Genomic DNA, 12,977 nt, shown 5'->3' with positions numbered 1-12,977 from the left:
AGTTCATTTGGCGTAAAAATGACAAAAGTGCTTTTCCCTGAATAAAAGTGAAAGTTCTATTAAAAAGATTGACCTAGAAAACATAAGGACTAATGAGCAAAGTTCTCTAGAACAATTACATAATTTGAAAGAAAGTAGAACAATCATATTATACTTTCCATTTCATTTCATGCCAGTGCATGGAACCCATAAAACTGTATTTAACAGGAAGTGTGTCTTTGATATTTTATACAGCAAATTGTTATTAGCTTAAAGATTAAGGGCGTTTACAGAAATAAATCTAGGGTGGTGGGGGGGGGGGGGCAAATATGCGCGAAGTTTTTTCAGATTTGAAAAGTTTGACAGCTCGGAGTTCTAGGGGATGCACTTGCCTTCATACCCCCCCCCCCCCTATATACGCCCTTACTTATTAAGCGAAATGGGTTGTTGTATACTCAGTGCACAATCAATGTTCTTTGGACTTTTCACAATCCTAACTTGAGAATAACAGTCGTCTTCCTTTTCTACAGTTTTATGTTTACCACTGTAGAATAATGAAATATTTTATAGTTGTGTGTTCCAATTTACAGTATAATTTAGTTTAATAAAGAGGTGAAATGTAAAATATGAAAAGTTTTTTATGTTTATTATTTTAATACGTTGGAATCCACTGCATCCCTATGAACAATGTAATATCGATTATATTTCTTATGAACTATACACTCTCTATTATACTTCTCTATAAACTATATAATCTCTATTATTATACCTCTTATACACTTTTTTATAATAATCTAAATTATCTTTATAAAAAAATTATTTATGTTTTGATTTTTGTCATATGTTTTAGCTATTCATGTTTGATTCCTTGGAACCTTTTATAGTCATCATATTCTTCGTATAAAATAAATAAAGCACTACAGGGAAAAAATGAACAATAGGCTCCATTAACCTTTGACAGTTCCTGGGGTTTGATGAAAGCGTTTTAGAAACTACATCAGGGAGACGTAAAAATTTTCAGGAATTCCCAGTTGGTGGTATTATTTTCCTTTTTTTACATTAGAAATTTTGTTTTTCGTGAGTTTTAAAGATTTTTAATCTTTACACACAGAGTTACCTACACAGAATAAGACTTTAAAGACGACTTAAAACTATAAAAAAAATGACAAATGTAAGCTTTATTTTGTTTCTGAATTCAAGCAGAGAAATAAGACAGTTTTGGGAGTTTTGGTTTACAAGGAACCCTGAATGTAAGAAAACGGACTGAAGAAACTCTGTACAATCGTCTATGAAGTCTCATCCTTTTCTATAGATGTAAATAGCCCCAAAATTAAAATTGGGGTTATATGTCATTTATTCCGTGCGTCTGTGTGCCTTCTAAAAATTCAAACGAAATATTACCTAAAAGTGTCTATTCCTTATTTTTTTGGGAAATCCATCAACGTGGATGGAATAATCCTCGAAATATTTAGTGTTACGATGTTTAAAGAAAGAAATGACGGCTCTAAAAGTGAATTTCAAAGCAAAGAACTAATAAATTCATTGACTGAGTTAATTATATGTGTTTTTTAAAGTTAGGTTTTGGTAAAATATGAAACCTTGAAAGGTAAATGAGCGCCTTTCTATTTTATATAGTTTCCGTGGAGACTATATCCAAGGTCCAGGGTGAGGTTTTATGTTTCACCGTGTAGTACTAAAACCCATTCCAACCATGACACACCGAACCCTTCTCCTCCTCCTCCTTATACCACCACACACACTTCTCCAGCGCCAGAAACCCGGTTGTCCTCCTCCAATAGGTAGAGATGGGCATATTTTTTGTAAACGAATGAAACATTTCAAAACAAACAAAGTTTTTCGTAAACGATGGTGTTGTTTAAATTAATCGATCAGTCAGACCGTTAACGAATTTTAAGAAAAATATCGTTTATATACTGGACTAACGATTTTTCCAAATACATCACATGGTATTACTGAACAAACGATCGTTGCGTCAGAAAACGAACAAAATAGATGGAATATGAACTGTAATTCTGAAAACATTCGACGAAATTTTTACTGAGTGACAGAAAAAAACGAACGAAATGGGTCGTTAACGAACAATGAAACAACGAATAGAAAAAAACGAACCTGCTCATCTCTAACTATAGGAGAGTTTGTTGATTACCCAGAGATAGTTACTATTCCTAAACTTTTAAACCAGGAGGTGGCAAACCTAACAGTAATTGATAATAATTATTTCGGAGAAACACGTTGCAGCATCCCACAGGTATACACATACAGCCAACATAGGCGCATCCGTGGTGTATTTAGTGGGAGGGGGGATTTACATCGGTGTCCTTATTAGATTTTTCTGATCAAGAATGTTTCAGATATCAATCATCTTCATCTTGAAAGTTGACTATTTTCGATTGTGGTTGTCTGGATATTGACTTGCGTATCAGAAACTATACGCAGGAGTTACGTTGAATATGTCTACGAATTCAATGAGTTACGTTGAATATGTCTACGAATTCAAGGAGTTAAGTTGAATTTGTCTACGAATTCAAGGAGTTAAGTTTAATATGTCTACGAATTCAAGGAGTTACGTTGAATATGACTACGAATTCAAGGAGTCAGGTTGAATATGTCTACGTATTCAAGTAGTTAAGCTGAATATGTCTACGTATTAACGGAGTTAAGCTGAATATGTCTACGTATTCAAGGAGTTAAGATGAATATGTCTACTTATTCAAGGAGTTAAGTTTAATATGTCTACGTATTCAAGGAGTTAAGTTTAATATGTCTACGTATTCAAGGATTTAAGTTTAATATGTCTACGTCAGGGAGTAAGGAATAGAAGGGAGAGACAACTGACGCGGTTCGCCCTACCATATGATTATACATGCTTTGCAGACGGTACTCCATTTTATATCAAGCTGTTTGGTTTCTTTAGTAGGGCCCCACAGGAAAAATGTGTATTGGCGAAACTGGTCAAAGAAAATTGAGCCAATACATATTTTTCCTGTGGGGCCCTACTAAAGAAACCAAACAGCTCGATATAAAATGGAGTACCGTCTGCAAAGCATGTATAATCATATGGTAGGGCGAACCGCGTCAGTTGTCTCTCNTTACGTTGAATATGTCTACGAATTCAAGGAGTTATGTTGAATATGTCTACGAATTCAAGGAGTTACGTTGAATATGTCTACGAATTCAAGGAGTTATGTTGAATATGTCTACGAATTCAAGGAGTTACGTTGAATATGTCTACGAATTCAAGAAGTTAAGTTGAATATGTCTACGAATTCAAGGAGTTACGTTGAATATGTCTACGAATTCAAGGAGTTAAGTTGAATATGTTTACGTATTCAAGGAGTTGTGTTGAATATGCCTACGATTTTAAGTTGATACTAATGATTAACATTTAAACTGACTTTATTAGCAAAGAAACATTAAACAGCTACAGCTGTACAGTGTACAGCTGTACAGTGTACAGTGTACAGCTGTACAGTGTACAGTTAAAATCTGAAGTAAAAATAAAAAAATGCCCTTGCTATCAATGCCATTGATATTATTATATGCTAGATGAAATGCCCAGCGTTGCCCTAGAAAATTTTAAATAATCGACCGGGGTACCCATTGGTTCCCTCAACAAATTTCAGCCAATTCGGACCAACTCTTTGGCCTAACATGTATATAAATATATATGAGCGAAGAGCTTTCTTATATAGATTACTGATCTTTGTGACAGAAACAATCTCAAAAACTGACAAGGGTCAACCCAGACCGAAATATTTTTTCAATAAATGTGGAACTAACATCTACTTTTTTTACTCTACAGAGGTTTGGTCCATCACCATCACCGAATTTGGAATCAAATTAAATATGTTACTATAATACTTATATACATTATATTTATCATTAAAACACTAATCAATATTTGGTATGGATCAGAGATTTATAAAAATAGCGTGTTTTTCCTAAGTGAGTTTTAAAATTTTAAAGATACCTCGTCACAATTTCAAGTGAACTTTAAAAAGGGACGGGATAAAAAAACATTATTTATTAAAATTAGGATAAGTAATTCAAAATCCAATAAATAATTTTAAACCATATTCTTTTACATGCAAACAAAAATTGCTAAATAATTCATATCTCATTTTTTTCATTTTAAAGAAAAAATTAACTTTACACATCTATGTAATAAAACAAGACATTCGTATGTATGCTCCCTCCGGACCGAATGGGCTGAAATTTTTTTCAGGCCCTTCAGCTAGTGATACATAATACCCAGAAGAAAGAAATTAAGTTAGAAATCAAATTTTTTCTTTAAATTTAGTTTAGACAATCATATATTGTTTTTATACATTAAAAATTTAAAGGTTTGTCTACATTGTCAATTGTTTGCCCACAAACTAGGCTAAATAAACCATTTTTATAATCATATATGAACAATTAATCATCCTCTTATCATAAGTACATTGGATACTGCACCCGCCACAAGCTTTTTTTTTACTTGTATCGACATAAAAAAATCAATTACAGAAAATTAATATTTACATTCTAATTTTTTAAAACCACATTGGACAAAAATGCTCTGAAATTTTAAGGAGTATATTTAACGTCAACCGAGATGAATTCGCTCAGCATGTTAGCATACACTTTTGACACCATTTTAGAGAGAGAAACCAAGTTGTTAAGAAAGCTAGCTCGTTTTTAATTGTGACAATAGTTACCTATCGTTAATGATCATTAGCGAATGTCGTTTTTCGAGAGTTTTTAAATACAATTCTATGTTCATCACAAATGTGGCAAAATCTGGATGGATTTTTGGTGTTAACATATTTAAATTCCATTACCAACCCTCCAGCGATAGCTTTCTTATAGGAAAGTAAAACACGAAATAAGAATTTTTAAAATCTCAATAATGCATTAATGTTACGCAAATGCATGGCCTAATACGCATTTTCATTAATAACAGTAATATTTTTACTGAATATATCTATGTATACTTTGCAAGGTCGGTACTCGGTGTCAATATAAAGGAAAGCAAACTAAAAAAAGATCAATATTAATTAAAGTCAGACTGTCAGTTGATTCTGTAATTAGAATTTCTAAACCAACTTGTAGATAATGTTTCAACCAGAAAGCAGATTTAACTGGATACAGCTATATATAAAAACCTTGAGTGTAAATTAATTTACCTGTCTCTGTATAGTTTTCATAGTACTAAAGCGTTATGCTGAAGACATTTTATGTAATTTTTTTTAAATATCCGAAAATTTTGGTCAGAAAAAATACTTTTGATAAATTATCTGCCAAACTTTGCATATTCAGGTTTTATTTAAAGATAATTTAAAATGATTTTAAATTTTTACCAAAACAGTTTAGTGCAACAGATTAATTTCTATTGAATTAAGCCTTTGCCACAAACCTTGATTTTCTAATCCCTATACCTTTGCAAACCCCAAAGTCATAGTCCTGAGATATTTCTAGCTATGCAATCTGTTAGAAAGCTTTAGGGAAAAGAAAATTTGAGTTTGTGGCAAATAACGAATTCCTTTGTTTAGAATCTCCAAGATGATAAGCACACAGTGTTCAACAGCTTTAGGCTAGAGGAGGGTCAGCTTAGGAATAGGGAGGAGAACAGAATTCATACCAATATTTTACTGGAACCCAAGTAGATTTACCATTTTATTCCAGAGCAATAAAACAATGATTTTTACAAATATAATAGTTTTAAATGTCATAAAATCAGGATTATTAACAAAAATTCAAACAATTTTTTCTTAAATTTTTCAATTTACTACTCAGTGATAACTAAAAAGCTCTAAAATAGGACGACGACTTTTATATAGAATTAAACTATAAAGCTCTAAAATGACTATGAATTAAAGCCTAGCAATTATGCAGTGTAAACAGACCCATTTTACTTACTTAGTAATTTAATTAGTGTCTAGTAAACTATTTCCTTTGTAACAACGTCATATATAGTTAAGTATTGCTATGATGTCGTCTTTCTATTTGATTGTTTTGTGGCAATCCCTGTAAGTAGTTTACAATTTGTGAGTTCTGTTCCTCTTTGAACAGGATAAAGCACTGTGCTATATATGTTGACTCTGTGGACTTCCCTGACAATGTTCTAGCTGTAACTGTATTGCTGGTCTCAGAGTTTATCCCTGCACTGGCCTACTGCAGAGGACCCATATCTGCCACTGCAAGGATCATGGTGAAATTCTGTGATTCCTGTACACAAGTACAGACTAACGAGCAGGGAACAGCTGATGTTGGAGCTACCGGACAATACGGAGCCAATGTGGGGACAAGCAATCAAGGATTAGTGGGTATAAGTGGCAAATGGGGGGAAAATAGTCAAGGTGTAACTTATATAGAGGCTGTTGGCCAAGACCCTGGCAGAAAACCAGAAGAACCACGACAGAAAATAACTAATTCTGCTCCTAGTAGGCCTGAAGCTTATATTCCAGAGGCATCAGGAGAACCTGGCATAAGTGTAGGCTCAAACAGGCAGGGAAAAGAAAAGGATATCTTGAGTTCTGGTGAACAAGGAAAAGTGAATTCAGGGGCAAAGATTCAAGGCTTTGATATGGGGGCACGGCATCAGGGTGTGACAAATGTTGGGTCAAGCGGGGGCGGGGCTGGTAATTTATGGGAAAATGGCCAGGGAGTTGGAAATACAGGACAAGGGGTAACCAATGTGAGGGCAAGTGGTCCTGGTTCAGTTAATCTTGGAACAGGTGGTCAATGGGAGGATAATGTGAGATCAAGCGGAAAGGGTATTTCAAAAATAATCACTAAAAATGGAATGGATCTGGAAAAAAAAATTACTGTAAGACGTTCTGAGGAAGAGTCGGATTTGGCTAATCTTGGTCTCAATGTTGAAGAAGATCCTAATTATCCAATTCTCATTGGTCTTGTGTTTGTGGTCACTTTAATAGCTCTCAGCCTAATTATTGGAGTTATATATTTCTGGTGTCCAGAAATATGTGCCTGTTGCATAAGAAAAAGCCACAAAAGAAATGATTTGAATGGGACAACAAAAATTTTGACAGTTAAAGATAACTTTGGCAATATCATCTCTGAAGCAAAAACTGTAGAAGTCTGGAAAACTGGAGAAAACAAAATTAAAACATATGATATCCTGACTAGGGAGCTTAGTGGTCTGAAAAAAAATAATAAGGTTGGATACAAGGAGCTTCAAGAAGATCCAGATGGTTCAAACTTTAATAGCAGAGAAGAATCACACAAGGAAGTGCGTACACTACCACAGGATGATGGAGAAATAATCATTATTCGTCAACCTAATAATGTTCAAAACATGAGCAGGTTAACATATCTAGAAGAGCTGGATCCCAGAACCCTCACTCCATACCAATCTGTTCATCCTAATCACGGAAGGTTATTTAGACTATTAAATAGGCCAGAACCTGAGCGAAGATACAGTCGGCAGTATCTTAATGTTGAAAATCCTCGTTCTTATAGATCTGTTACTCCACTGGATCTTGTCAGTGTTAATGGAAGTGAGAATAATCTGAACTTCTCTCGACACTACTCTAATAACTCCAGGGCAGGGCAGGTCATCATGGAAGTTGATCCAAGAGAAAGAAATAGACATCATTCTTACAGGAACCTAGACTCTGACAGAGATTACAGAAGAGAAGATAGACATTGGGAGTCAAGGTATGATGAAATGGATAGTCCTAGAAAATCTGATGTACAGATTCTAACAGTTCATGCAAATGACAATGACAGTGAACACAGTTACAGAAGTCTAAATGTTATACCAGAGGAAAATTTTAGTCCACGGTATCAAAACAGTAGCAGCCAATATCCAACCATTGAAGAACGAGGAAGACCATTACAAAGGTCTGAAAGAAAAGAAAATGAAAAAAGAGATCAAGGAGTAAATACAGACAGTTACAAAGAAAGAAGTAAAAGTCTCCAGGATCAGAGATCACCAAGGAGAGACAGTAAAGGATCCCTAACAGAGAGAAGTAGAAGTTTACAGGATCATAAACGAGAACGATGGGAGAGTCCTCGAAAAGAAACTTCCAAAGAAAGGAGAAGCTTCCTGGATCAATTTCAAGAGAGATGGGATACCTCAGGCCCTAATAAAGAAAGTTTTAAAGAAAGGACTAAGAGCATACAGCGAAGAGATATCAATGGTTTTAACAAAGAAAGAAGCAGAAGTTTCCAGGATCCAAAAAATAGTAGCAGAGATCCAATTAAAGAAAGAAGCAAGAGCTTACAAGATCAAAAAACTGACAACAAAGATGATCAGGTAGAGGTACAAAAGCATGCAAGAAGGTTCAGCAAACTACCAACTAAAAATTCAATTCAGAAGAACATTTATTATCAAGATTCTTATGCAAGAAATATTAATGCTCCATACTACTACCAGGAAAGAGAACATGAGAGAGAAATTGAAAGTTTGTTAAGGCAAAATGAACTGAGAAGAGGTGACCTAAGACTTGGTAGAAAAATAAAAGATGAGCGTGCAAATTATCTCCGAATTCCTGATCGCAGAGATGAAGCTCCATCTCATGAAAGAGAAGAACCTAGGCAGTATCAGTCTCAAATTCAAGAGGTTATGTCTACCTTTTCAACTATTGTTGAAGGTGAACCTAGTGATTATGAGGATGATGATCAAAATTCACCTGAAAGAGAATCAGCTCCAAATACTGCCAAACCCAACTCCGGCCAGGAGGAATCTGCCAGCAGCACTGCTCGGACTGATGCAGCTGATGTTAATCAAACTGAAACTGGAGAAAACACTTTTAGATCTGAAGAAGCTGAAGCAGAAGGCCCCCCATCAGATCCCAACTCAGAAAATCAACCCCTAATTGAAGAAGATTCGGGAGATAAGCAAGGTGAGGAAGAACATGAGGAAGAAAAACAAAATCAGCAAGAACATGAGGAAAATAAGCAAGATGAGCAGGAACATGAGGAAGAAAAACAAAATCAGCAAGAACATGAGGAAAATAAGCAAGATGAGCAGGAACATGAGGAAGAAAAACATGACGAACACCAACAAGAGGAAGTTAAAGAAGGTAGCGAAGAAAAAATCCTGAAAACTGAACCTCCATCAGAGACTGATCTTAGAGAGTTGAAGGAAAGTCTAGAACGGGACGAAGAACCACCTGAACCTCTGTCTAAAAAGCTTCTAAGAACAATCGGTAACTTCCAAGACACCAACAGAACTCCTTCCCCTGCCCAGACCCTAACTATGGCTGCCCTGAAGCAGGCCAGACAACGAAGAGTGGAAAAGGTTCAGAGACAAACCCAACTAAATGATCCAAATGTGAATGCAATAGAAATATTGTCTGGCAGCTGATTCTTTGATTCCTCCATATTTATATATTTTATAGAATTTATATTTACTGCTTATAAAAATACATATAAAAGTTAACTTGAATAGTTTCAAAAGAAGCATGTCTCAAGTTAAGTGATAATTTCTTTTTCTTCATTTTTACTTAAAATTATGTTTTTTTGCAAACAAATTGGTTTAAATTGTTTGAGAAAATTGCATATTGATTATTGGGCTTTTATTTTACTTCGAATCTAAAAATATTTTATTCTTTTTATGGGAAAACTAAATTATACACCCTGAATTTTTGAAACAGCACATTGTTACAATATTAAAGGCTAAAGAATATGGCATTGATTAAAAAAATGTATTAAAAAAAATATTTTTTCAATGAAAAACAGCATGCAAATTCAGTGCTCAACTTACAATTACAAGCATTCATGTGGATAAATAAGGAAAGGATACGTCTGTTATCTTTTATCAGTCAAAGGTTTAAATGGTACTCGTGTGAATCGGACACAGTAATCTACAAATGAGGGTTCAATTGAAACTATACCTGCAGTGCAGTCCCTCCAAAGATGCCATGGGGGCCAGCAAGTCTAATACTTCCTTTCATGATAACCAGTGCGTTTTTGCACAATAAAGACAAACCTTTACAGAATATAATCCAAATACAAGGACATATAAGTTTTTATTCTGAAACATTTGGGAAAAATAATGGATTTTTTCAAATAAGAAAACAGTCCCTTTAATTGATCAACGAAAACTACATAGAAAAGAGTACAAATAATCTATGAAAAATCGCGTTAAAATTAGTTTTATGGTGTTGCCGAAAAGTTGCTTTCCTCACGTTTAAATATGTATAAGTTTAAACTCAACGATTTATCATTAAAAATTCATAAAAGAATTCGGTATTGGGAACATGGGCTCTTTCCAATGACACACTATGTATTTGCGTTAAAAGGCCTTGAATATACAATTAAGCAAACATGAAGTTTCTTTAGAAAATAGTTTTAATTTCAACACTGACCTTCAAACATAAACTTTGAATAATAAAACTGATAAAATCTCAACTCGAACCTTGAATTTATAATTTCAGATTATTCTCAAGTTTAATTGTTTTCCTTCAATGCAACATTTCTCTTCTACCCCAAACAAAATGCAAACTTTAAAATTTATTGTTTCTCCAAAATTTGGCTGAATCAATATTTATAATTCTGTTCAAAAGATGATATTTCTTAAACATTTGAAAGCCCATCTTTCTGGTGTATAGAATTCCTCTTTCTGATATATAAATCCTTTTCTGGTGTATAGAATTCCTCTTTCTGATATATGAATCCTTTTCTGGTGTATAAATCTTTTTTCTGCTGTATAAATCCTTTTCTGCTGTATAAATCCTTTTCTGCTGTATAGATCCTTTTCTGATGTATAAATTTCTTTCTGATGTAGAAATCCTTATTTTGATGTAGAAATCATCTGTCTGGCGTAGAAATCAATTTTTCTTATTTATTTATCCTGTTTTTTTTCTGTAGAAATTCTTTTCTGAAGTAGTAATCCTCTTTATGATGAAGAAATCCTTTTATGTTGTATTGATCCTTTTTTTCTGTAGACATCCTCTTTCTGGTGTAGAAGTCATCTTTCTGGTGTCAAAATTCCCTTTATGGTTTAAAAATAATCTTTTTTTATGAAAAAATTCTCTTTTTGCTGTAGAAATTCTCTTTCTGATGTAAAAAATCATCTTTCTGACATAGCAATTCTCTTTCTGATATAGAAATTCTCTTTCTGATATAGAAATTCTCTTTCTGATATAGAAATTCTCTTTCTGATATAGAAATTCTNACGGAAAAAAGCTGAGAATATAAAATACCTCAGGTCTGATTTTCTTTAAACATGAATTTTAGAATCTTTGAGAGCTTTCCAATTGTATCTTACGTAACTTTTTAGTCTTTTTTTCTTTTTGAAATAAAGAAAGTCATGTACCTTGCAACCTGAAGTTTTTAAATTACTATTTACTTCTTGATCAGAAAAAAACGTTTTATATAGTCTTCATAACTTCTCAATATCTTAATTCGAATTTCATATATTTTATTATTTTTTTGAAAATATACATCCTCACGAGACAAATTTGCAACAAATATGTTGCAGAATATCTTTTAGCATTTTTCGTTATTAAATAAATTTCTCCGGGCAAGAAGTACACAAATTGAGATTTATTGATGTTTAGGGTAGTACAGGGTCGGATAGAAATAGTGTTTTAAGTTAGAGATCAAAGAAATTACAGGGTGTCTAAAAAAGTTAGTCAATATTTATTATGTAGGTTTAATAGGTATTGCAAATAATACGCAGAAAAGGTCGATTTACAAATTACTAAAAATTGATAGTGGTTAATTATTTACGAAAAAAATAAAAGGAAGAATAAAAATTGGAAATAATATGTTTAAAACCATAAACTCGTTTCTATTCATATTATCTGATAACTAGTTGGAACAACGTGCCACTGAATAAATATTATTAGGAAATAATCATCGCAAAATATAAACATTTTACATTTTTAGCAATTATTCACATAAGTTCAAAAGTTTCATGATCCGAACCAGTACAATAATTGCCTAATGTAGTGGTCCGGCTAGTGTACCCAGTATGTATTTGACCCAGCCCGTCTAGTGTACCTAGTATGCGGTTGACCCAGCCCGTCTAGTGTACCTAGTATGCGGTTGACCCAGCCCGTCTAGTGTACCTAGTATGCGGTGGACTCAGCGCGTTTTAAAATTAGGCGGCGGTACTATAGGGTCCTTCTTATTTACTGATAGGAGTAAGAAAACTAAAATTTACAATTGTAAAGGAAATCAAGAAGACTTTCAGAAGAATTGTAATTTGGGAAATTAAACTTTTTATATTTTTTTCCAGAAGTTTTAAATCTAGGAGTTTGTCCTTTCTGGAGTTTGTTTTTTGAAGAGTTTTATTTCCAAATTTTCTGATTTTTTATTTTATCCTTTTAGAATATTCTTTTAGGTTTGGGACCAGATTCAATGCAAAGCAAGTGGTAGCTGAACCGCGCAAACGTAGTTCAACAAATTCTCTTGTGCGACAGTTCAAACTTAAGAGAAGTGGTTGAACCTGATCTAGGTGGTTCAACCATGTCCTGCTATTAATTAAATATGGTACTTTTCGTCTTTATTTTATGAGTTTGAGATTTAGTTTGTTCTTTTAAAAAATTTCCTTTCAACAAATCGTCCATTCAAAAGTTGTTCTTTTTAGAAGTTTGTCCTGTAGAATTGTGATTTAAGAGAAAGACCAGGCATTGATCTCAATATCCACAATTATAAAGTTTAAGCTGAGGACCCCGTACTTTTATATTTATCTAAAAAGACGTCGACTGTACATTGCACAGTTTAAAAAAATAAAACTGTTCAATTTCTCTAGAGGTATTTAAATGATTTTCAATATTTAAAATCTTTACGTCATTTCTATTGACGTCATTGCGAAGGGTTTCGCATTATACAGTATGACATTGAAGGTGGGTGGATTCAGTTCAAAGCATGAATTCAGAGACAGAGCTAGAAAGTTCGATTTTGTTTAGATTTTGTTCAGAAAAAAAACTTATTCAGTGCAAGCGTTTACTGAACAGAATTTAAATAATAAACCCTGTAATTCTAACATTCAAAGATTTCTAAACTCCACTTCCTTCTTT

At 33.5% G+C, this 12,977-nt stretch overlaps 1 protein-coding gene across 1 annotated transcript; it reads left to right on the top strand.

Annotated features, from left to right (window-relative positions):
- The first annotated feature begins 1,467 nt into the window (after window positions 1-1,467).
- On the top strand, window positions 1,468-9,388 carry LOC111707041 (trichohyalin). Its single transcript, XM_023480034.1, has 4 exons — window positions 1,468-1,778; window positions 2,130-2,248; window positions 5,532-5,599; window positions 6,052-9,388. The coding sequence occupies exons 1-4, from the start codon at window positions 1,655-1,657 to the stop codon at window positions 9,311-9,313; spliced, it is 3,573 nt and encodes a 1,190-aa protein (XP_023335802.1). The 5' UTR covers window positions 1,468-1,654; the 3' UTR covers window positions 9,314-9,388.
- Window positions 9,389-12,977: the final 3,589 nt, after the last annotated feature.

This window comes from Eurytemora carolleeae, unplaced genomic scaffold (assembly GCF_000591075.1).
Source record: "Eurytemora carolleeae unplaced genomic scaffold, Eaff_2.0 scaffold757, whole genome shotgun sequence".
Classification (NCBI taxonomy): Eukaryota; Metazoa; Arthropoda; class Copepoda; order Calanoida; family Temoridae; genus Eurytemora; species Eurytemora carolleeae.
The sequence above is the reverse complement of the archived record's forward strand: the minus strand, read 5'-3'. Positions and strand labels throughout refer to the sequence as shown.